This window comes from Gymnoscopelus microlampas (assembly GCF_963454915.1).
Source record: "Gymnoscopelus microlampas genome assembly, chromosome: 11".
Lineage (NCBI taxonomy): Eukaryota > Metazoa > Chordata > Actinopteri > Myctophiformes > Myctophidae > Gymnoscopelus > Gymnoscopelus microlampas.
Genome location: NC_139948.1, coordinates 52605570 through 52630298, shown reverse-complemented (window position 1 = coordinate 52630298; position 24729 = coordinate 52605570). Strand labels below are relative to the sequence as shown.

The following is a 24729-nucleotide window of genomic DNA, read 5'->3' as shown; positions in this document are numbered from 1 at the left end:
TCAATGTTTGGGGTCAGGCTCTCTGAGGAAATCCTCAGGATTGAGTGAAGGTGTTCATCAGTAAGACGACTCCCATTGTGTCGGGGATGAAACGTGCAAACTCAGCAGCACCCACAGACTCATATTTTGTCTTCAGTGCGTCATTACACTGGAGCTTAATCAGCTCCATTTGTAGGTTTGGTGGTGCGCTTTCCACGTCAGCTGCAAATGGATTGCTGAACAGTTAAAACCTGCTTTTTGGGGTCTCAAAGTCGGCAAATCGTCGCTTGAAGTCGGCACCAAGTATGCTGAGTTTTTCAGCAAACTGTGCACTCGGGAACCCGGCGGTAGAGACCTGCTCTCTCATGGTCTGGCAGAACGGAAAATGGCAAAAGGTTTTGTGTCGCACCTGCGTCTCGCAGAGGAGCAGCTTGGTTTTAAAAGCCTTCACTGTGGGGTACATGTCGGAGATGACGCGCCCCTGCAGCTGCAGGTTCAGTGCATTAAAGTGCCTGTTATGTTGCAGAGAAACGCCACTTCACACAGGAACATTTGATCTCGAAGCTCTGTCATGTCTTTCCCTTTGCTTTCCATGAACTGACAGATCTCCTCACGCAGCTCGAAACATCTTTTCAGTACCTTTCCCTGGCTTAGCCATCGCACCTCTGTGTGATAGGGCAGATCACCATACTCTGAATTTACTCTGAACTCTGAACTCCCCCTAAAACGTCTTGAACTGGCGGTGATTTAATCCTCTGGCTCTAATGAAGTTAACTGCTTTTTTATCGTGCTCATTACATGTTCCATTTTCAAGGCTTTTCCACACAACGACTCCTGGTGTATGATGCAGTGATAAGATGTCAGCTCACCTTTGTCGTTCTCCTCCTGTATTCTCCCGAATCTTTGCCACCGATCCACTGTTGTTACCGCACATAGCAGGCGCTCCGTCGGTTGTCAGTCCCACAAGTTTATCCCAAGGCAGCCCCATGTCATTTACACCATTGGTTCTCAAAGTGGGGTCCGGGGACCCCCAGGGGTACTTGAGGGTGTTCCAGGGGGTACCCAGCAAAATGTGTAAATATAGCATCAGAATAATTATGACTTTTATACTTTGGCTATTCAAAAATCGTGAAAATTTGTGCAAATCTTTGAATATCTATTTTTTAAAGGAGCTACACCATGAATTTAAAAAAAAGATTTGATATTTAATATCATATGGTGTATGTCCCTCAAACCATTTTCAAAAGGTTTGAGCCTAAATCAACACTCAGATATATTCATCCCAAGTCAATTCTCTCAGGCTTATACAGCACTTTTAGCTGCAGTACCACAATGGCCTGAAATGTTCTGTGTCGCTTTCTATGCAAATGATTTCCTCAGCCCCACCCTCATCCCAGCTACTCTCCGCCCACATCATTGACTCATACGCCCCCCCCCCGCCCTCACTCATTCTAGCGTCCTGGAGCCATAGCAACGAGGCAACTTTTTTTTCCAGCTCGCAACTTTATTTACTATTTAAACCATGGCCGAAAACGCACATTTATTCGACCCAGAATCGGACGAAGAGCCGGATTTAGTTGATTCAGACGATGAGCCTGCCGTCCAGCCACCTAGGAGGGCGGATGCAGAACTTGGATCGACAACAAATTGGTAAAGTGAAATACTATTACTGTTATTGTTTTGCCCTGTTGACTACATGTTGCTAATGTTACGCTTTTCTGTGTAGACTGTGAGCGTCTAAAAAATAACCAAAAATACGGTAATTAAATAAAGTTGCCGTTGCTAACATGTTTTGACTGTAGCAGCCAACAGTTTTCTTATAGCTCCTGATCTGTGGACCAAAATAAATAAATAAATAAGTCAACGTAACGCTCAAACATTCATGCTGCAGGCCTACAGTAGTTTATTCCGGATAGTTTTAATGATCCGATAATAACGATGACTCGACCTACCTGTTAATCCAGTAGTGTTTTCATACATTCATTAAGCAACACGTGAAGCATTGCTTATTTTTTGGTAAATTAAAAAAAGTCACTTTACAGTACCATGATGTTAACGTGATATCTTTTTTTCTGACTCATACACAGACCTATAGGCTATTACTTCAGGGTTAGGGTTCATATTCCATTATATATTTCTAATGAAAGTCTCTTATTTCTCTAGGTGCCGATGTGGTGATAGATGTCGGACTATGGCGACTGAACCGGAAAACATTTGTTGCATGGAAGTTGCAAAGGTAATCTTTATTGGCAGTGGTGTAAAATTAAATAACTAAGTACAATTAATCACGTACTGTACTTGATGACAGTACAGTATGATGTTGAGTTAACCTTAACCTGAGCAGACGTTTGTATTTATGGGAATAAAAAACGTATATGTATATGGCCTGAACAAATAAATAAATGACTGGTCTACAGTAATATTTGTCAAAACATTTTCTATGCAAAGAAAGTGATGGGGGTTATAAATCGCAGATTAGGTTGCTCCCCTGATAACGATGTGTGATTTTGAAGACGTTGAAAACAATAGTAAGGAATGCACGGGGGGGGGGAGGGTCTACAGAAAAGGGCCATCTCTTCATAGTCTTTCGATGGTGCGACATGAGGGGGGGGGGGGGGGGGGGGGGGGGGGGCTGTGAGTGTGCCCAGTGTTCTGAAGTACATATTTGCAAGTACTGTACTTAAGAATAAGTTCGACGTATTTACTGAGGTACATTTTTCCCCAGGCACTTTTAGTGTAAATGAGTATTTCTACTTTGCAGCATTGATACCTTTACTTAAGTACACATATTGAGTACCTAGGCCAATGTTTATATTCAACATATGAAAGGATTTTAAAAACAAGATATTCAATATGTGAAATGTCCCCTATAGGTCAGAGCACGTTTCAGGCATCTGGTGAACAGACCAACTCCAGACTGCATGACCATACACCCTGGGTTTCTACCTGTGGTGTTGAACGTTTTCACTCTCCAGCATGCTCTGAATACCTACAGAGCAGATTATGGTCCTCTAAGGAGACGAGGAGGGTTGCACAGGTAATTATATCAATTTAGCTAGAATTTTGTAGATAACATGTTTAATAGTAAAATGACTATTGAAATTAGATACACTTTTACTTTACTTATAACTTCATTGAAAGACAACGCTTTGATCATCAGTTATCAAGTCATGATAAGAAGCAAATATTTGTGAAGTTTTATTATCCACAAAAATATTCTAATAAAAAGCAAGCAGCAGCAACAGGGATTGTTGCATCTGTCCAGTATAAATGTGCACACACAAAGTTACCACAAAAGTAACCACACAAAGTTATCAAACACAAACACAGCAAAAACAGAACATTTTATACATATTGGCTATTCCAAAATAGCCGATCTACCAGCTAAACACACATGGCGATGATATGTGTTTTGAGCTTGTAGATCTGCTCTTTTCAATAAAGAAATTATGGAGTGTCTTTGACAACAAATCTCAAATAACTTGATAGACAGTGGTTTAGTCAACAACCTGGCTTTCTCTTCATTACTGCAGCAGTATTGTCAAACTTTCATTTTTTAATAATACACTAAAACCCATGTTTTCCCTTATGTCAGACGCTACAGGTATTTGGCGTATCGGATGTTTGTCAGCTGGGTGTATGGCATGTTAGGACGACGTGTTCGACGTGTCATCCCTTCCTGTGTGGTGACCCGGGTTCGAGCAGAATTCCCGGATGCCCGAGGCCACTATGTCGGCTTCAGAGCGCACGCCCTCAACTGAGCTCACCACGGAGCTCTTCCCCTCGGTTGAACCGAGACACAAAGGCAGCAATGACCTCCTCCCTGTCGGGGCGTTCGTAGCGTGCATTCAGGTCTTCTGGTACCACGATTTCCCTCACCGCTGCTACGTAGGGGTTTGGCTCAGGCTGCATCATGACCTGGTTGAAGATGCAGTCCTGCAAGTCGGCCACATAACCTGTTGGGGGAAAAAGAAGACATTTTATTTTTGTTTACCTTCTCATTTTGACTTTTTCTAACTTTTTGGACCACAGGCTGCTAAAGTGTTCTACACTGGTGTGTTTTTTTTTATGTCACTTTAAAATGTTATAAACACTTTATTTTTTATTGGTATGAGAAGTGCTGCTACAGTATTTGTAGTTGTAATTCATATTTTATTTAATGTAAGTGTCAGCACTACATTTTAATAACAGCAGTGTAAAAGATATGTACAGTAATTAGAGTTCTTTTAATATTTTGTAATACTTTTAAAATATTTTTAATGCAAATAAATATAAGTATTACCAAACGTGGGATCACACTTGATTGCCCTTCCTCTGCATTCTCCTTTTCTTGCTTTTGGGAAGGCTAATTTGAAGAGTGGTTTGCCATCCAGTCCAATCCTCTGAGGCCGTCCTGCATTTTCGTTATAATGCAGTCCGGCAAGGTAGAGTCTGTAAGCAGATTGTAGATTACAACTATAAATTGAAATAAGGCTAAAAAATATAACATTTATGTTCCTATTTTAATTTTTATATTTAATTACCTGCAAAGCATTCCAATGAATTTGAAGCCGACGCTTTTGGGGGCAAATCGAATCACTACGCTGTGGTAAGATTCAAGTGAAGAGGTCTGGTGATGTGGGCTGAGTTTTTCAACGTCTGTCATGACTCTCTTGTTGTACAACATCTTGTCAAGCTTGTAGACTGCAGCACTTCCTGAAATTCATAAATATAATATTTTAACCAATAATTATATTCATTCAAATACAGAACAATACACAACAAAATAATACATTTCATTTTGTTGAATGATATAAAGGAGGTTTTGTCCATATTACAAACGCACCTGGTGTAAGCCATTTCTTTGGGTCCCTGGTTCGACGCCGTTGATGCAAGCATCGGGGGAAATCTGGTTCATTCCTGTGTGTGTGAATGTTACAGACATGGTTCACTACGGCTCTCCATTTAGCTGCTCTCACTTCTGGTGTGGTTGATGTTGCTGCAGTCCAGTACATGTGATTACGTATGCATCGAATCCAAGCACGTACTTTTTCACAGTCCTTCACCTTGCTCAGGCCCTCCAGTTTTTTGGATAGACCTGAAATGTAGAATAACATGAATGTAGAATGCCTTTAGTCAGTCATTGCATTTTCACACGAAATTGTTGAACATAGCAGATCTGCAACATAAAACCGTGTAACAAAGTAAATAGTAGAAAAGTGTCACTTCCCTATCAATAACTATACTATACCTTTCTCCACATGCCAGACATCGTAGAATTGAGGGATTTTTTCGACCTCCCGCAGGAACTTCTGTATCTGAGGGTGGCGATCGGTGACAATGCAGTTCACCTTCACACCACGGTCCTTCAATAATTTTAGGCTCCTCTTCAGGCCTTCTAACTCCATGTGGTAGCTACTGTCCACTTCATTGCTCTGTCCAAAAAAAAGATTAAAAAGCAAAGCAATGTATGTTGTGCTGTAGTTGTAAAATAGTCTTCAATCTGAATGAACACAGGTTTTATTGCTTTGCAAGTGGGAAAAGGGGCCTGGTCAGGGGAAAATAGACCCCCCCTCCCAATGCCTAATGTTTAATCCTATTGAATAAGATTACTCTGAAACGTGTAGGGAGTTTGTTGACTGTGCTGGAGGATTACCCACACAAACACACCTTTTTTTACACTCACCTGAACCAGTTGGAGATCAATGACCCTGTCTTTCTGCAAGTCCATCATAGTGTAGCTCCCATATTTTGCACAGTGGCCTTTGAATAAAGCATAGAAAAATTAGAAACAGCTTCAGTATTTTAATCAATAAAGATATTCTATTTTGACAAATGAAGTGCCACTTATATCCACTGTGTAAAGCACAAAGACAGTATTTATTTTTGAAAAACAAAAACAAAAATTAGGTTAGTTACCAGGACTGTCTGCTCTCATGTCCCCACCAAGAATGACACCCTCAGTGCCTGCCCTCTGTTTGCAGTCCTGCAGCATCTCATTCTGTGAGTTTCTCCAGGTGTGTATAATGGCTGGCTCAATCATACATTTTGCGTGGCGAAGGAAGGTGTTGTTTGTATGTATTTGCAAATTCATCGCTTTGGAGATCTGTATAGTGACACAAATTCATCCAAACAAAAGTTTCAAATTCAAATAATAGCAAACAAATACAAGTACAATAGAACAACAGAATTGATACATTATTATGTACCTTTTGTATTTTTGAAAATTATCCCCCAGAGAGGTACACAGCTGCAGACAGCTGGACATTGCCGACTGGAGTTGATCCAATCATAGGCTGACTCTCCCATGTGCTCTTGGAAACACAGTAGTTGCACTCATAGAAGACTTTCAGTAGGGTCCCTTTGTTTAGAACAGTAACCATCAAAGCCTGCTGGCACACTGAACATGTTTTGAAGAGCTCCATAATTTTGGACTCAAATACAATGTATTTCTTTTCCTCATGAGCAGGAATCGGTTGTGCTGCTCTGCAACAAAAGATGAAGAAGGAAACATGTTTAGAGGCCATATGTATTTACTGTTCCCGCTCTGTCATACCAGTAATAATCCAAAATGTTAACTACCCTTTTTGTCCACATTACCACCTTGGAAATTAGTTTTGTTCGGCAATGAACATGTGTAAATGGTGTAGAATTTTTTCCAAGTTTGTCAAGAGTTACAAAATATATAAAATATGGAAGTGCACAACACCCTGCTGCTGCTTTTAGAAACATTTGACGCAAATATATATGTGTTACTTACATCACATCTTGGCTAAGTTGTGAGAACTGTAGGGATTCATCAGGGTTGTATTCTGAACCAGACTCTTCAACAACCATACTGATAGACTGTCCTTCTATGGTGTCTCCCTCCTCCTCATCTTCCTCGTCAACATCATGTAATCTAGGCCTTTTACATGGTGTTGACCCAAGGCGTGGTGCAAAGCTGCCTGGGTGCTGCTGGTCTGTGTTCACTCCACGTTCTTCTGTGTTGGGAGGCGGGGGAGACGAAACTGGATCTGTCTGTATACCTGAAAGACACAATCATTAAAAAGAATATAAACCACTATCACAAATATAGACCTTTGCCAGTAGCACTGGTCGTAGGCTCGACGACCATGGAGGCTTATGCAAAGGCTAGATGTATGTAAAGGCTAAATACTGATGTTAGGTTCTTGTTGAACTTATGACCCTAGATTACCACTTCTATGCATTTGATGTATTACCTTGTGTTGTCCTTGCCTTGTACAACTGCACAAACAAGGACTGTAAGTCACTCTGGATTAATAGTGTCTGCTAAATGCCTAAATTGTATAGAGGACACAATAAATTGTAACCTACCAATGCTACGAAACTGTGGTTTCCTCAACTTCAGCTGTGTGCAATATGTACGTTGTTGAGGCTTATATTGACAAGCAAAGTCCTCCATTCTTCTCTGCAACAATCCTGATGTGCTTGGCTGAGACACCTGTGATGTAGTGTCCTGTACCTGTAGTATAAAAATATACAACAAGAGCAATTAGATTATTACTTTGGTATTTATGGGAATGGAAATGGAGTTATATATGGAGTTATAAATGACAGTGGTCTAAATGTATTTGGGTCGACACATTTTCTATGCAAACAAGGGGAGGGGGTGAGAATGTAAAATGCAAAGATAAGGGTGCTCAGACACTTTGGAAGACAATAGGCTCTATGCACAGCAGCCATTTTGGAGAAAAATTGGGCCTCTTCTTACTTCCTTCACAGGTGTTACCAATGATACTAATGAAGGCTTTGTTCCATTCTGGTCAAACAGAGTCAGGGTGTTGATATTGTGCATTTTAAAAGGTGTGTAACTCTGAGAGTTTACAAATGGAACCAAGGTGGAACCAAATGGAACCAAATGGACCCGTAAGGGTACATTTGGTTCCATTTGTACACTCTCAGAGTTATGGGGGTCCTTCAAATATATATAGAAAAGTTTGAGAACCACAGTGCAACTTGAAATGGAACAAAGCCTTCATTAGCATCATTGGCAAAACCTGTGAAGGAAATAAGATGAGGCCCAATTTCTCTCCAAAATGGCTGCTGTGCATAGAGCATATAGGAAGGAATGCAAGGTGGAGGGGAGGGGGTATACAGGCTGTAGGCCAGTGGTACTTGAGGTTCCAGGTGATCCCCATAGAGCTAAATGATGGATGAGTTGGTAACCAAATGAACCCTTATAGATCTGAAACTGTTGAGAGTGTAAAATGAAACCAAATGGACCATTATGGGTCCATTAGTAAGGAAAAGCACGGGGGAGGGGAGGGGGTCTACAGAATAGGTCCATCTATTTATTGGGTTTACATGGGGAGGGGGGATTTGTGCTCAGTGGTGGAAGTACATTTACTCAAGTGCTGTACTGAAGTACAATGTATTGTTAATTTTACTTTACTGTAGTACTTCCAATGTACAACAGTTTCACTTCTACTCCACTACATCTCAGAAGCAAATATTGTAGTTGTATTCAACTACATTTTTTTTTTAAACTTTATTTACTGGTTTATTTGCAGATTTTGATTATTATTACAAATCATACATTAACCACTTCAGCAATTTATATACTTTGTGGTATTTTGAAAATAGCACATCTACAAGCTCTTGTAGATCTGCTATATTCCAAAGATGTCTTTACATTTTGAAAACTTGCGTAATGGGACATTATGTGTAATGAGTAAAAATGTTTTTCTCTAATTTGACAACATTTTTATGCCAATACTTTTGTACTGCCCACACCACAGTGAACAACAGTTGTATACAACTAATCGACATAACAATGGGGTTCCCTGCCCAAGATTTACATTTAGATTCCCCCGAATCCCCCCCACCCCCCAACCTATATTAGCCCCAAAAAATAAATCAAACATCGGCGATCGAAAACCAAGTGGCCGTTTTCAAGATGTTTTGGCCATTAACTCTGGAATAAAAGGTCCAATCTGCTGAGTTCAAAGCTTGTTGGAAGCGTGACTTTGAGGACATTAAGCACGCTATAACCCTTTAGGTTCTATACATTACGCTTGGATGACGTGCTTTGCATAAAATAAAAAATACTAGTTCCAATACAATCTGCATACTGTTTCTACATTGAATGCGGGTATTACTTTGCACTTTCACATTGCGTGACAAACACTACTGTATTCTTATTGAACGAGTTTCAACAGCACACAAACACATTAAAGTATTCAGAAGTACTTACAGTTAACTGACGGATAGTTGGTATTGCGTTCCGCTTCAAAAACACTTGGGTTGCAAAACCAGCTTGGAACTGAGAGAGGTTTTGATAGTCCTCCGTCGTAAAATGATTGTGGCACACAAAAAGTTTTGGCTTGATTGCCACAGGAACGCGGCCGTCAAAAATGAAATTAATCCACTGCGCTTTTATATCCCCTTGAACAGGAACTCGATGTGTAAACATGCTTTGGTTCACGCAGTCTACAACTGCACATTTATTGAAATGAGTTACGCCTGCAGCTTTAGCCTTAGCCTTATGCATGATAGCATATAAAAGTTATAAAAAATACAAACTACTAATAAGTATTAAGTCAATAAAAGTAGCGTATCCAGCGAGCGCACAGCAACAATGGCGGACATTGACAACAACAAAAAAACTAGAGGAGGATATGCAAATGTAGAACTGAAGAGGGGAGGGAAGAGGGGAGGGGAGGGGGGAGGGACTCTCCCGGACCCTACGTAGGGTGGGGGAACAAATCCCACGGCCTGTTTTCAGACCAATTTACATACAAACCACAAATAGCCTATGAAAGCCTGCATGCTCGAAGTCGGGTATTTTTTGGAACAGAATTAAGAGAGGTGGGGGAGACCAAAAACACACATAAATGAAGAAAAAGTTAAAATTCATGGTGTAGACCCTTTAAAGCAAACATTTGTAACTCAAATCTTTGCTTCTGGGGGTCCCTGGAACAAAATATATTTAGATGGGGGTCCGCGGCCAAATACATATCATTTTGGGGGTCCTTGACATGAAAAAGTTTGAGAACCACTGATTTACACACCTGGAGACCTCTTCGTACAGATCTTTTCCTGTAGTTGTGCCATGCATATGACGTAATCCCCAAAACTCTTCAGTTACGCACAGGCTAGAGTCCACTCCACGGATGAAAATTGACAGCTGGGCAATGTCAGATATGTCCGTGCTCTCGTCCACAGCAAGGGAGTATGCGACAAATTCTTTTCCCTTTCTCACAAGCTGCTGTTTTAGATTGGTGGAAAGCTCTTGTACACGGTCAGCAACGGTGTTTCTGCTCAGGCTCACATTTGAAAACAATTGCCTTTTTTCCGGGCACACGGCGTCACAAACTTTCATCATACAGTTTTTGATAAACTCTCCCTCGGTAAAAGGCCGGGCTGATTTTGCGAGCTCTTCTGCAACAATAAAACTGGCCTTGACAGCAGACTCACTTTGTGATTTGGCTTTTGTGAACAAAGCCTGCTGGGACTTCAGACCTTTTTTTTAATTCTTCTACCTTCTGTAGCCTTTGTTCCATGTCCAATTCTTGTATTTGTCTATCTCTTTGTGTTTCGCTGACGTTAAGAAATGTCTTCTTAGGTTATATTCTTTAATTACCGCCACACTGTCTCCACACAGAAAACACACAGGTTTTCCCTTTACATCGGTGAACATGTATTCTGCCTCCCACCTGGCTTGAAAATCCCTTTGCTCAGAGTCCACCTTTCGTTTCGCCATTTTTGGGGAGAGGGGTACCTGTCGACCACAGGCGAATGAATGCGATACGCTGCCAGTCAGTGCCACTGCTGCAGTCACAGTGTGATGAATACTGAAGACGCGGTTTCTGGATACAAATACTCTCGCATTGCATGGCGGGACTGGTAAACAGTCAGTGCGCCCAAAACCCCTTTTAGTTTTTAGCAAAACTAAAAAAATAAAAGCCTGGAGATCGAGGCTACCCAAAACCCCACTCGCCCCATTGTTTTGGTTTACTGAGGTTATATTTAGGAGACGGATAGACGCGAGAGGCGAGTGGGAATATTTTTTTTGCGAACAAAAAATTCAATACATTTTTTTATTTTGATATGCCGGCAGGCCAGTTATAATTGTAATTCAATATCATCTCGCAGGCCAAACATAATTTTTCACGGGCCTGATTTGGCCCGCGGGCCTTGAGTTTGACATATATGACTTACATTGTACGCTGAAACAGATCTCAAAGTAACTCTTTTAGTACATAAACAAACACAAACAAAGCTGATTCAGACAATATAGAACATCACCAAACCCAGTACTGTTTATTTATTTAATACAAATGTTAACTTCCTGTTGACTTTACTATTTGAAGATCTGGATCCGCGGATCCAGTCCGGGTTTTCTTCCTAATCCAGAGACCCCCCCCCCCCCCTTCCATCTGGACATGTTTTGTGTCAGGGACCCCCAGAAATCTTTTTTGTTCATAAATATCAGATGTAAAAGCTCGCAGCGAGCGCGATGTGACACGCTGTGAGCTTGTAGATCTGATATTTATGAGAACCACTGTTCCAAAACACTAAAATCTAAAAGGACACTTTCCTGGTTTTAATGGGTTAACACTGATTTTACTGTGTGTGTGTGTGTGTGTGTGTGTGTGTGTGTGTGTGTGTGTGTGTGTGTGTGTGTGTGTGTGTGTGTGTGTGTGTGTGTGTGTGTGTGTGTGTGTGTCTGTCAGATGTAAACCTCATATAGAGCTTATAGATCAGCTATTTTCAATAGTTTTGATTAATATGGAGATACAAGGTTTCTGCCTGACAGCAACAATATACTTTGTCTCAGTATGAAAAGTACAAATAACAGATCTACAAACTCACAACACATCACAATGTGACACATTGTGAGCTTGTAGATCTGCTATCTAATGTAATTAGATCTATCTGATTTAAACATTATCTTATACTTTCTACAAGCTCATAGCGCGGCACCGAGTGCCGCGCTATGAGCTTGTAGATCTGCTATTTTTGAATAAATCATGACATTTTCATAAATCTTTGAATATATATATATTTAAGTTGAACATTTTAACTACAAATGTCTCTAAATTCTAACAGTTAAAACATTTAAATAAATGTATGTTGTTATAATGTCAGTGGTTCTCAAACTGTTTCCATGTCAAGGACCCCCACAATGATATGGATTTGGCCGCGGACCCCCACCTGAAAATATGTTGTTCCAGGGACCCCCAGAAGCAAAGATTTGAGTTAAAAATGTTAAAACATAAATATTTATACAAAGATTTGCAAACATTTTCAAGATTTTTCAAAAATAGCAGATCGGTGCCGCGCTATGAGCTTGTAGATCTGCTGTTTTTGAGTAGCCTAAGTATAAAGGGTTAAAGTGGTTAAAATTGTTGTGATAATATATTAACACATTTTGCTGGGGACCCCCTGGAACCCCCCCAAGGACCCCTGGGGGTCCCCGGACCCCACTTTGAGAACCATTGCTCTGAACAACCTTCATAGTCACAGTGATTCATTTAAAGGGCCAGACCACTGTGGTAGAGGTTTGGGTTGTGTAGTTACCTTGATGTCATGATGGAACTCCAAAGGACAAGAAATGTAAAATAATTTCTCCATTGATTAGAAATTAATCATTCTAAATATGCTCCTCATTGACTTACATTGTACGCTGAAACAGATCTCAAAGTCACTCTTTTAGCACATAAACAAACACAAACAAAGCTGATTCAGACAATATAGAACATCACCAAACCCACTACTGAACATGTTTTATGTCAGGGACCCCCAGAAATCTTTTTTTTTTTTTTCAAAAAGTTTCATTCAATTTCAAGTTTTTTCAAAAATGTAAAAAAATAGCAGATGTACAAGCTTGCAGCGTGGCACAAAGTGACGCACTGTGAGCTTGTAGATCTGCTATTTATGAGAACCACTGTTCCAAAACACTTTCCTGGTTTTAATGGGTTAACACTGAGGATTTTTTTTGTCTCAGTATGAAAAGTGCAAATAACAGATCTACAAGCTCACAACACATCACAATGTGACACATTGTGAGCCTCTAGATCTGCTATCTAATTCAATTAGATCTATCTAATTGAAGCATTATCTTAAACTTCAGATCTACAAGCTGCTATATTTATAAAATGCATATAGCGCGGCTCCGAGTGCCGCGCTATGAGCATTTGTAACTCCATTTTTTGCTTCTGGGGGATTCTACAAATGTCTTCTAAATCATTTTTCTAAACGTATGTTGTTATAATATCAGTGGTTCTCAAACTGTTTCCATGTCAAGGACCCCCACAATTATATGGATTTGACCGCGGACCCCCATCTCAAAATATGTTGTTCCAGGGACCCCCAGAAGCAAAGATTTGAGTTAAAAATGTTTGCTTTAAATATATATTCAAAGATTTGCTTAAATGTTCACGATTTTTCTAAAAGAGCAGATCGGTGCCGCGCTATGAGCTTGTAGATCTGCTATTTTTGAATAGCCTAATTATAAAAGTTGAAAAATGATTGTGATGCTATATTAACACATTTAGCTGGGGACCCATTTAACCCATTAAGACCGAGAACGCATCGCTGATCAAAAATAGCAGATCTACAAGCTCATAGCGCGGCACTATGAGCTTGTAGATCTGCTATTTTTGAAAAATCATGAAAACGTGTGCAAATCTTTGAATATTATAGTTTTATAAAGCGAACATTTGTAAAATATTTTGTTCCAGTACAAGCTCGTAGCGCGGCACCGAGTGCCGCGCTATGAGCTTGTAGATCTGCTATTTTTAAACAGCCAAAAAAAGAAAGTTTGAAAGTGGTGTAAAGTAACTAAGTACATGTATTCAAGTACTGTACTTAAGTACAATTTTGAGTATTTCCAATTTTCAGTACTTTTACTTCTACTCCACTACATCTCAGAAGCAGATATTGCAATTTTAACCCACTATTTTTTTCATTTTAAAACTTTAGTTACTTTGTAGTTTTGATTATTATTACAAACCACTTCAGCCCTATATAGATTTCGGCCATTTTATAATAGCAGATCTACAAGCTCACAATGAGACGCATTGTGAGCTTGTAGATGTGCTATTTTCAAAAGATTTTTACATGTTTTATACATTTAAAAACTGGGTAATGGGACATTCTGCATAATGAGTACTTTCTACTTCTGGTACTTTAAGTACATTTAGAGCACCTTTGTACTTTTACGCAAATATTGTTTTAATTCCGGACTTTTACTTGTAACAGAGTATTTCTACATTGCAGTATTGATACTTTTACAGTGAGTACTTTTTCCACCACTGATTATTGAACGGATAAATAAAAGTTAAAATGACACAGATGTGTTCCTGGTCTTAATGGGTTAAGTTTCTAAATGTTCAGCATTAATAACATGGCCGACACAGTGACTCAGGTGTAAAGTGTTTCATTAGTTGTGATATTTTGTCTTTTGTTTTTCTCACAGATTCCTGTCAGCTTTCACTGGATGAAAACACAGTGTACAAATACCTCATCCTGTCAGAGGAGAACAGGAAGGTGACTCATACAGGACCACAAGACCAACATCATCCTGAACATCCACACAGATTTACCTCTTGGGATCAGGTGTTGAGTAAAGAGAGTCTGCCTGAACGTTGTTACTTTGAAGTAAAATGGAGAGGAGCATGTGTTGGTGTAGCAGTCAGTTATATAGACATCACCAGAAAGGAGGAGGGGATATCAGGCTTTGGTCACAATGACAAGTCCTGGATGTTATATTGGTCACATGGTTCAGACTACAGGTTCTATCACAACAGCATTCAGACTAAACTGTCAGGACCTGATGTCTCCACAGGGGGGGGTCAGAGGGGTGAGGGGGTAATGGGCGTGTACACAGATCACAGAGCAGGTACTGTGTCTTTCTACTGTATTAATGACAACAAACAGACCCTCCTCTATACAGTAAACACCACCTTCACACAACCTCTCTATGCAGGGATATATGTTTGGAATGGTGCAGCAGAGGTGTGTGAGATCTGGTAAACTTGTTGAAACACTTACACCCTACAGTATGTATATAGAATATATAGTAGAGCTTACAGATACAGTATACATACTACTGTACTTAGCTGACTGTGGTCCCCCAGGGGTCTGTACTTGACCCCCCCCCCCCCCCCTCCAGTGCAATGCTTGTAGATCTGATATTTTCAAACGGGGGGGGGGGGGATGGAATGGAAGAAGCTATTGCGACACAACTTTGTTTCACAGGCTAAGACTCAATACCGCCCTCATCTGGCTAGTCAGGTTAGGGATGCGTTGTGAGCTTTTAGATCTGCTATTGTAAGACAGGAGGAGATGTGTTGTGAGCTTGTAGATCTACTATTTTCAGACAGGGGGTTGTGTTGTAAATTTGTAGATCTGCTATTTTCAGACAGGGTGGATGCGTTGTGAGCTTGTAGATCTGCTATTTTCAGACAGAGGGGATGTGTTGTGAGCTTGTAGATCTGCTATTTTCAGACAGGGGGATGCATTGTGAGCTTGTAGATCTGCTATTTTCAGTCAGGGGGGATGCATTGTGAGCTTGTAGATCTGCTATTTTCAGTCAGGGGGGATGCATTGTGAGCTTGTAGATCTGCTATTTTCAGACAGGGGGGATGCATTGTGTGCTTGTAGATCTGCTATTTTCAGACAGGGGGGATGCATTGTGAGCTTGTAGATCTGCTATTTTCAGACAGGGGGGATGCATTGTGAGCTTGTAGATCTGCTATTTTCAGACAGGGGGGATGCATTGTGTGCTTGTAGATCTGATATTTTCAGACAGGGGGGATGTGTTGTGAGCTTGTAGATCTAGATGTTGAAAAAGAGACTGTGTCTCAATGTGTTTTTACTGGTTAAATAAAGGTTAAATAAAAATCTGCTATTTTCAGACAGGGGGGATGCGTTGTGAGCTTGTAGATCTGCTTTTTTTCAGACAGAGGGGATGTGTTGTGAGCTTGTAGATCTGCTATTTTCAGACAGGGGGGATGCATTGTGAGCTTGTAGATCCATTCCACATTAAGTTAGCTCCACCATTGAGAAGTTCAAATCCAAACTAAAGGCTCTGTTGTTGTTTGTTGTTGTTTTGTTTGTATTAGTTTTAGTTTTCTGGTTACGTAATAGGCTTTTATTATAGCTTTGTGAATAGATCTCACAGTCTATATGTTGATATTGTCTCTTAAAGCACTTTGGGTTTTTAAATGTGCTGCAGTATACAAATAAACTTGACTTGACTTGACAACCTCAATCTGTTTTTATTATTACAAACCTATATATTTATATACAAAACATAAAACAACTCATTACATGTATTTGACCACGGACCCCCATCTCAACATATGTTGTTCCAGGGACCCCCATCTCAACATATGTTGTTCCAGGGACCCCCAAAAGCAAAGATTTGAATTACAAATGTTCGCTTTAAAAAATGTAGATAATCAGGGATTTGCAAAAAATGTTCAAGATTTTTCAAAAATCTACAAGCTCATAGCGCGGCACTCGGTGCCGCGCTATGAGCTTGTAGATCTATTTTATCTTTTTTTTTTTTTGCTATGCGTGTAGATGCATAGCACATAGCTATGCTTGTATATCTGCTATTTTTGAATAGCCTAAGTAAATTATAAAAGGTTAAAATGATTGTGATGTTTTATTTACACATTTTGCTGGAACCCACGTTTTAACAAAATGTGTTAATAAGACTTCACAATCATTTTAAGCCTTTATCCATATTTAATGCTTTGGCTATTGAAAAATAGCAGATCTACAAGCTCATAGTGCGGCACTGGGTGCCACGCTATGAGCTTGTAGATCTGCTATTTTTGGAAAAATCACCCAAATATGTGCAAACCCTTAAATTATTTTTTTTTTATAAAAGGTGAACATTTTGAACTCAAATCTTTGCTCTTTGTCCCTGGAACAACATATTTTCAGGTGGGGTTCCGCGGCCAAATACATATCATTTTGGGGGTCCTTGACATGAAAAAATTTCAGAACCACTGATATTATAACAACATACGTTTTCTTCAAAAACTGTTAAGATTTAGAAGATTTAGAATGTCAAGGACCCCCACATTTATATATATTTGGCCACGGACCCCCATCTCAAAATGTTTTGTTCCAGGGACCCCCAGAAGCAAAGATTTGAGTTACTAATGTTCACTTTAAAAACATATATATATTCAAAGATTTGCACACATTTTCATGATTTAAAAAAAACAGCAGATCTACAAGCTCGTAGCGCGGCACTCGGTGCCGCGCTACGAGCTTGTAGATCTGCTGTTTTTGAACAGCCAAAGTATAAGATAAGTCCAGGTGTGCCTCAGAATACTGTGATAATATTAGTTATTAATATCACTTCAGTTTATCCTCTCAGAGCCTCTAGACTCAGTAAAACACTCTGTACTTGGTGCCTTCTTTTTTTCAACCAAACACATCAGATCTACAAGCTTGTAGATCTGCTATTTGTAGTGGTTGTTCCTCCTAGTGGGGTTCACGTGGTTAAAGGTGAAGTATAAAGTTATGTTCAATCTGTCCTTTAATGGAAAGTGATTTCCTCTTAAAGTGTATCTTAGAGGGAAAGATTTACATATTCATGAATCGTAATATGACATAAATGTGAGCTTCTATAAAGCACTGCTTCTCAAAGTGGGGTCCGGGGACCCCCAGGGGTCCTTGAGGGGGTTCCAGCGGGTCCTCAGCAAAACGTGCTAAAACAGCATCACAATCATTGTATATCTTGGCTGTTCAAAAATATCAGATCTACAAGCTCACAGTGCGTCACTTTTTGCCACGCTGCGAGCTTGTAGATCTGATGTTTTTGATTTTTATTTTTTTTAACACAAATCTTCTATTGTGGGGGTCCCTGCCCTGACACAAAACCTTTTCAGATGGGGGTCCACGGCCAAATATAAATATATATCAGTCTGGGGGTCCCTGACACAAAGAAGTTTGAGAAACACTGCTGTAAATGAACATAATGTCATTCAGGATAAAGTTATAATAATATAATATGTAATAAGACATAAATATAAGCTTCTATAAAGTAATATAATGTCATTCAGGGTCAGTGGTGGAAGTACAAAAGTAAAAATACTCATTATGCAGAATGTTCCATTTCAAGTTTTCAAAATGTATTAAAATCTTTTAAAAATATCAGATCTACAAGCTCACAATGTGTCGCGACGCATTGTGAGCTTGTAGATCTGATATTTTTAAATAGCCAGAACATATAACGGGCTGAAGTGGGTAATGTAATGTTGTGTAATTGTTAGGGATAAGAGTGTCAGTGTAGTGCATCAGGGATCTGTGTAGGGGCCGCAGTGGCTCAGGGGTAGAGTGAACTGGAAACCACAAGGTTCCCAGTTCCAACCTAACCACATCCCTATGCCTTGCAAACAACACCTGCCTCTCTGCAACCGCCATCCAATGAAAACACATAGTCAGCTCTGTCTGGTGTAGAGTATAGCTAGAGTCTGGTGTAGAGTATAGCTAGAGAGGACACTTGTCATGTAATTGTTGGCAGAAATGTCCATTAGTTGCAAAAATCCTTAAAAAGGACACAACACATCACAATGACACTGACTTGAGAGCTTGTAGATAGTTATTTTTGTGTGACATAATCGTATGACTAAAGTATAAAATAGGGCTTAAGTTGTTAATATAAGCATCTAATCAATCCATTAGGATAGTATAGGATTATTATTGTTTGCCATACTTAGATTCAAAACTAAAGGTTACAGTGACAAAGTGCTTAGTACTTAGAGAGAGCTTGTGAGAAAGAGAGGACTAGCCTGTTAACTCCTAAACCTGCTCGTTCAGGGGAGTCTATGATGGTTTTATCAACTTATTCACCTTTATGTTCTGACATTAAGAGTGCTGTGAAGAAACACTGGTATTTGTTATCAAGTGATCCTAATGTGGGTCATGTATTTAAGGAGCTCCCATGTTTGCGCACAAACGTGGCAAAAATGTAAATGACTCCTTAGTGAGAGCAGACTGTTATGTTCCACCACAACATTTTATGATTTGCCTACGGACAATTTCCTGTGTTTTAATTGTGTTCATTGTAACACAATGATCAGAGGTAATCATATTTTACACCCACATCGAGGTAGAAAAATCGATGTCAAGAGTATTATCACCTGTAAAACTAAGTTTGTGGTATATGTGTTAAAAGGCCCTTGTGGCCTTTGTTACGTGGGTAAAACCAAAAGAGAACTTAAAGTGAGGATTTCAGAACAATAAAGTAATATTACAAACAAGGATGAAAAATGGCCTGTGGTTAGACATGTTAATGCAGTGGGACATGAGGTTTGCTCTCTGAGGTTCCAGGTATAGAGGCATATTTACACTTTTTAGTGCAATAAGTAAGTCTTAAAACAAAAAGAAAATAAGGGTTATGCCTCTTTCTTGTGATACTGTATGTACTGCAGTATTTAAAATGTGCTTTGAGTCTTTTATAATGTTGTGGTATTTTGGAAAAAAATAATTGAGTCTGTCTTTATGTAGGGGTTTCTAACTCACATAGACATTTTAAAAACATCTAAAAATGTTGTAAAAATTGACTATTTAGTTGTTTTTCTTGTTTTTGACCTTCCTGTAGAAAATGTTGTGTTTGATGTAACATGCAAATATGATTCTCACCTGGACCGCTTTGTGTGAGACACCGAGGTCCCCTTTATAAGAGACACTGATTTGTGTATGCTTCACACACACGGAGGAAGGCCTGGGGGGGGGGGGGGGGGGCAGACATCATATCCATCCAAACATTATGTACATAGATATTATTAATAAGGTGCATAGCAGCTGGTACAGTATACTGTTCATGACATTGACATTAAGGTGCCAGAGTGCGTTGTGCATGAGATTAAGGTGCAGAGTATCAGCAAGTGTCAAGTTCACATAGTCCACATAAAGTATCTTTTACTGGTATAATCCACAGTTAGGTCCATGAGGAAAGCAAAGTCCAACCTGATGACAGGCGGTGGTCAACAAGCTTTAATCTGGGTCAAATCTACAAAATGAGTTCAAAATAAAAACATAGGATTGGGATCAGTTTGATCAGTTTGATCCCAAACAATCAGGATTACCTTGATTCCACATGAAGGGTGGATTGTTTTATGAATTACCAGAGTAATATACAATTAATTTAAACATGTGTTTCAAAATAAATACATTTTTTAAATTGAAATGGTACATCATTTTTTGCCTTTATGGTTGATGATTCATTTATTTTGGTCACATGTATACTTGCTGACCACTCCTTTGGGCCCTTTATCTTAAAGTCAGGCCAGTCCTTACTGCCACAAACCTAGAAAAGGTCATCCATGCTTTAATCTCCTTTCTGCACTTTATTCAGGTATCAGAAAGCTAAATGTCATAATTGATACAAAACGCTGCTCCTAGGCTTTTGACACACAAGAGAAGTGAACACATTGCTCCAATGCCAGCCTGACAGCGTGTCGCGGGTTCGACTCCCGTTCCCGTCGATCTTTGTTGCGTGTCACCCCCCCCATCTCTCTCACCATTTCCTGTCAGCCTACTTTCCCTATCCCTCTCTAAATAAATATATATGATAGTTAGCCCACAGCAGGGGTTCCCAACCATGTACCAGCGGTCTGTGTGAGAAGGCGGTGAATCTATAACCTTAAGTCCAGGATTGTCCAAAGAACAGACATTATTCAATGTGACGTCACTGCTTGTAGCATCCAGCATCCAGAATATGGAAAACACAATAATAGTTGTAGTTTCCACATTGTTTTCCTGTCTCTGCTTTATGCTAAATCATCCTCAACCTTATTAGTTTATTAGTTTAGCTCCATAAAGTCCTGTTTGCTCAACATGTCACTCCATATCTTTACAGTCAACAGTGTTTTAGTCTTTATGTGAGTTCATATCAGAATTGTTTAAATGGATCTCTTGGGCTGTTTGTTGTTGAGAGCTAATGGTGTATTTATTTAGTTCATGTATTATTGGTTGTTAGTGTTCATGTTCTCTAAATGCAGCTATGTGTATGTCTTACATTAACATAATGTTATCTTTAATATAGGCTACTGAATGCAACTAAACTATAAGGACTGTGTGTGTGTGTGTGTGTGTGTGTGTGTGTGTGTGTGTGTGTGTGTGTGTGTGTGTGTGTGTGTGTGTGTGTGTGTGTGTGTGTGTGTCTGTGTGTGTGTGTGTGTGTGTGTGTGTGTGTGTGTGTGTGTGTGTGTGTGTGTGTGTGTGTGTGTGTGTGTGTGTCCTCTCTCCTCCTTACTGTGTAATGTTATTGTATTTACAGTGTTTGTCCAGCAGGTGTCTCTGTTCACCACATCTTCAGCTGAAAGACACACGTTCCTTTCCTTTATAGTTTCCTTTATTCATTCCCTCCTCTCCTCTGTCCTTTGTTTATACCTATTATTATTTCCTTTTCCCTTCAACCCTGATACTAAAACACACTTCATCCACAATATGATCTACAAGCTCATCGCTATATTAACACATTTGGCTGGGGACGCCCCCAATATTATTATTTTACTAACTTGTATCTGCACTTTAACTATTATTAATGGTATTTTTATGTATTCATAGATCAGTGGTTGTCAAACTTTTACATTTCAAGGACCCCCATAACTCTAAAAGTGTACACATGGAACCAAATGGACCCGTAATGGTCCATTTGGTTCCATTTGGTTCCATTTTGTACGTATTGTGTACACTAGTGATGCGCGGATTGACCCGTAAATGGGGACCCGTGGCGCGGGTGGGTCGAGTCAGAATTTCGGAGGCAATTATGCGGGCTGCGGGTGAGCGGGTCACGCGCTCTCACAAGCAAAAAAATAAAAATAAATAACATGCTCTTGTTTTGTCTTTATTCCTAATAAGAATAAGAATATACACTTGGGGATTATTTTCTAACCATGATTTTACAGAATTAAAAAAAAATGGCGGGTCGCGGGGCGGGTTGAGCCATAGATTTATATATGGGTTCGCGGGGCGGGTTGAGGCGGGTTGGGTTCCGTGGCGGGGCGGGGCGGGCTGAGTCATGAAAAAACCCGACCCGCGCATCACTAGTGTACACTATTTTCAAAATGCTTGCCTTTCTTAGGTAATATTTGACTATTTGGCCAAATGTTTGACCATGGTCTTATAGTATAGTTGGTTACTTTTGACACTGTAGGCTACTGGTCTTATTAGTTTATTTTTATTTGTCATTTTATCTGTATTAAAAAGGTCTTAAAAGTCCTTAAATGGTCTCTTTATAAATGTGCAGATACCCTGTATACACCTATACTGTATGTTGGTCTGTTTACTGTTGAGTGAGCATAGAATGCATATAGTTTTTAAAGCAATTTTTTTTTTCTACTCAAATCTTTGCTTCTGGGGGGTCCCTGTAACAACATATTTTGAGATGGGGTCCATGTCATTTTGGGGGTCCTTGACATGAAAAAAGTTTGAGAACCACTGATATTATAGCAATATATGTTTTTTTTTTTACTTTTAGGATTTAAAAGACATTTGTAGAATTCGCCAGAAGCAAAGATTTGAGTTACAAATGTTCGCTTAAAAAATATATATATATTCAAAGATTTGCACAAATTTTCACTATGAAAAAATAAATAGCAGATCTACAAGCTCATAGCACGGCACTCGGTGCCGCGCTATTAACTTGTATATCTGCTATTTTTGAATAGCCAAAGGAATCAAAAAATGAGGCGTTCCCGGTCTTAAGGAGTTCAGGAAATGTAAAAATAAGGAATCAGTACCAGAGCAACCACTCGAGGAGATTGTGAAGTGCCGCACCGGCAAACAACTTTGGGTCAAAATGTCCTCTCAGTACAGGGTTGTGTAGCATGGAATGGCCTTCCTCTACGTATAAGGGACTGTGCTACATTTACATCTTTTAAATTCAATGTGAAAAGATGGTTGCTTGAAAACCAAAGCTGCAACCATCTGTGATCATGTTTTAGGTTTATTTTTAGGCTATGTAATGGTATGTAAATGTATTCCACCGTTTGTCTGTCTGTCTTTATGATTTCATGTTTTGTGTGAGGACTGCGGGTGAAAATTAGCATCTTTTGCTAAATCCGGTGTATTTACGTTCATGTGACGTTCATTAATATGCTCTGTCCTGTCCAGTGGCGTGCACAGACATTTTGAGGGGCAGGTGCTCAAGTAAATTATATATTTTTTTGTTTACTTGGTCTGCTCTTTTTTCCCCTCTACACCTATACCTCTTTGCCAAAAATAGCCGATCTACAAGCCCACAACGCCTCGCAGCGCGAGGCGTTGTGAGCTTGTAGATCGGCTATTTTTGGCTAAAGTTCTCCTCAGAAAAGGGATGCTAGGTTTCGAGTGGTTATGGTAAAAAGAAAAATCATATCACATAAAGATTTGGCGGACCCCCTGTAGTAACTATGAGGACCCCCTAGGGGTCCCGTACCCCCTGTTGAAGACCCCTAATGTGAACTGAAAAAAAAAACAAGCTTTTTTTCTCTTTTTTTCAAAAGGGCACTTCTGGTCAAGAGGGCAAAGGGCAGGTGCTCTAGCACCACCTAGAGTCTATCTGTGCACGTCCCTGGTCCTGTCTAAATAAACAAATAAAGTAAAGTCAAAATGTAATGTTGAACATATGTCATGATAAATGTAAATGCCTCGTAGCTGCACATAGTGTTTGTTGAGTCAATATCTCTGCTTTTAGAAACAATTGAAAATACAAATGACACATAATGTTGAGTGCTTTGTTGACGCCCCCTAGTGGCACTGTGGTGGAATATCTGTCGGCTCTCCAAGACAATGAAAAGCTTAAGACTTAAACCACCTGAACCCCCAGCATGCCTCTTCTGAGGGAACGTCCAGCAAAAATAGCAGATCTACAAGCTCACAACGCGCAACGCATTGTGAGCTTGTAGATCTGCTATGTTTGGCCAATCGATTTGTGTAGAGTGAAAGAAGAGCTCTTTAAAGGTCTGTTTTTATCAAGAATAGATGGTTTACAGATCTGTTTTATCAAGCATAGAGGGATTTTGTAAATGTGTAAGTTGTGACACTGCCACATAAATGTGTGAAATAATGTATTTCCTGTCCAGGTATGATGAGTATTGAAAGAAAAAGATACAAAAGAGACATAACATACTTGGTGATAACAGGGGAATATATTGGTTAAAATATGGTTGAATATTTAACACCTAAATGTAGTGTATGGATAAAATGTTTTGTTTTGTGTAAGGTGATTATGGCCATTATGATTCATTTTATGTTGACATGGTTCACTCATAGGGGGCGCTGTGGGGCACACGCAGCAGAAGTTCCACAGGAAGTGAGGTATCAGGAACAACTATAAAAGTACAGGAAGTGAGGCGGCCGTGGGTTCCATTTTAGGTTTTGAAAAAAAGTGTTTGGTGGTGTTTGAGAAGGAGACTCTTACTAAACCAGCCTATACAGCCTCTACTAAACCACTGAGCAGTGTGACCGGAGAACTTATGCATCTGGAAGGAGAGAAGTTTGGTGGAGGAACATTTCTGAGGGTTTAGCTCTGAAGCCAGTCAGAGCTTTTGGACAAAGAAACCCATGTGGCTGACCCGGGTGCATTTCTCCTTTCCGACATGTCGCCTTTCCGACGTTGACGAACCCTATACCTAACCCTAACCCTAACCCTAACCGCACGCGGAAGCCACTAGTCGGAGTGGCACCGGCTGACCCTGACTTGAAGGTTGGGTGAGGAATATACTTTTTTATGCAATGCATTGCCTTTTCATTTGATGACTTTGGGGATCACCTGATTTTCGGAAAATA

General features: G+C 39.8%; 3 protein-coding genes across 7 annotated transcripts in view; 1 reads left to right on the top strand and 2 right to left on the bottom strand.

Moving 5' to 3' along the window:
• LOC311056090 (NLR family CARD domain-containing protein 3-like) overlaps positions 1 to 15036 on the top strand; it is a 63461-nt gene extending 48425 nt beyond the window's left edge. For all 5 annotated transcript variants that reach the window (XM_084072469.1, XM_084072471.1, XM_084072468.1 and 2 more), the window contains one exon: positions 14405 to 15036. In XM_084072469.1, the coding sequence (XP_083928595.1) occupies positions 14405 to 14961 (557 nt within the window). In that variant the 3' untranslated portion in view covers positions 14962 to 15036. The remainder of the gene's footprint in view (positions 1 to 14404) is intronic.
• Positions 3627 to 4906, bottom strand: LOC311056106 (uncharacterized protein). The gene is made up of 4 exons (XM_084072496.1): positions 4805 to 4906; positions 4503 to 4674; positions 4262 to 4410; positions 3627 to 3935 (listed from the first exon to the last, which is right to left on the bottom strand). The coding sequence occupies exons 2-4, from the start codon at positions 4643 to 4645 to the stop codon at positions 3733 to 3735; spliced, it is 495 nt and encodes a 164-aa protein (XP_083928622.1). The 5' UTR covers positions 4646 to 4674; positions 4805 to 4906; the 3' UTR covers positions 3627 to 3732.
• Positions 4873 to 6332, bottom strand: LOC311055761 (uncharacterized protein; the record flags this gene model as incomplete). The annotated part of the gene is made up of 6 exons (XM_084072028.1): positions 6168 to 6332; positions 5878 to 6064; positions 5645 to 5721; positions 5210 to 5393; positions 4914 to 5056; positions 4873 to 4878 (listed from the first exon to the last, which is right to left on the bottom strand). Exons 2-6 carry the CDS (start codon positions 6050 to 6052, stop codon positions 4873 to 4875), a joined length of 585 nt encoding a protein of 194 aa, XP_083928154.1. The 5' UTR covers positions 6053 to 6064; positions 6168 to 6332.
• Positions 15037 to 24729: the final 9693 nt, after the last annotated feature.

Bases quoted from the DNA above. Each gene is read 5' to 3' on its own strand.
- LOC311056106 (XM_084072496.1), bottom strand. From the start codon at position 4,645: ATGTTGTACAACAAGAGAGTCATGACAGACGTTGAAAAACTCAGCCCA. The intron at 4,411-4,502 runs GTAATTAAATAT...ATCTGCTTACAG, and splicing joins TTCATTGGAATGCTTTGCAG to ACTCTACCTTGCCGGACTGC. The intron at 3,936-4,261 runs GTAATACTTATA...TTCCCCCAACAG, and splicing joins CAAGTGTGATCCCACGTTTG to GTTATGTGGCCGACTTGCAG.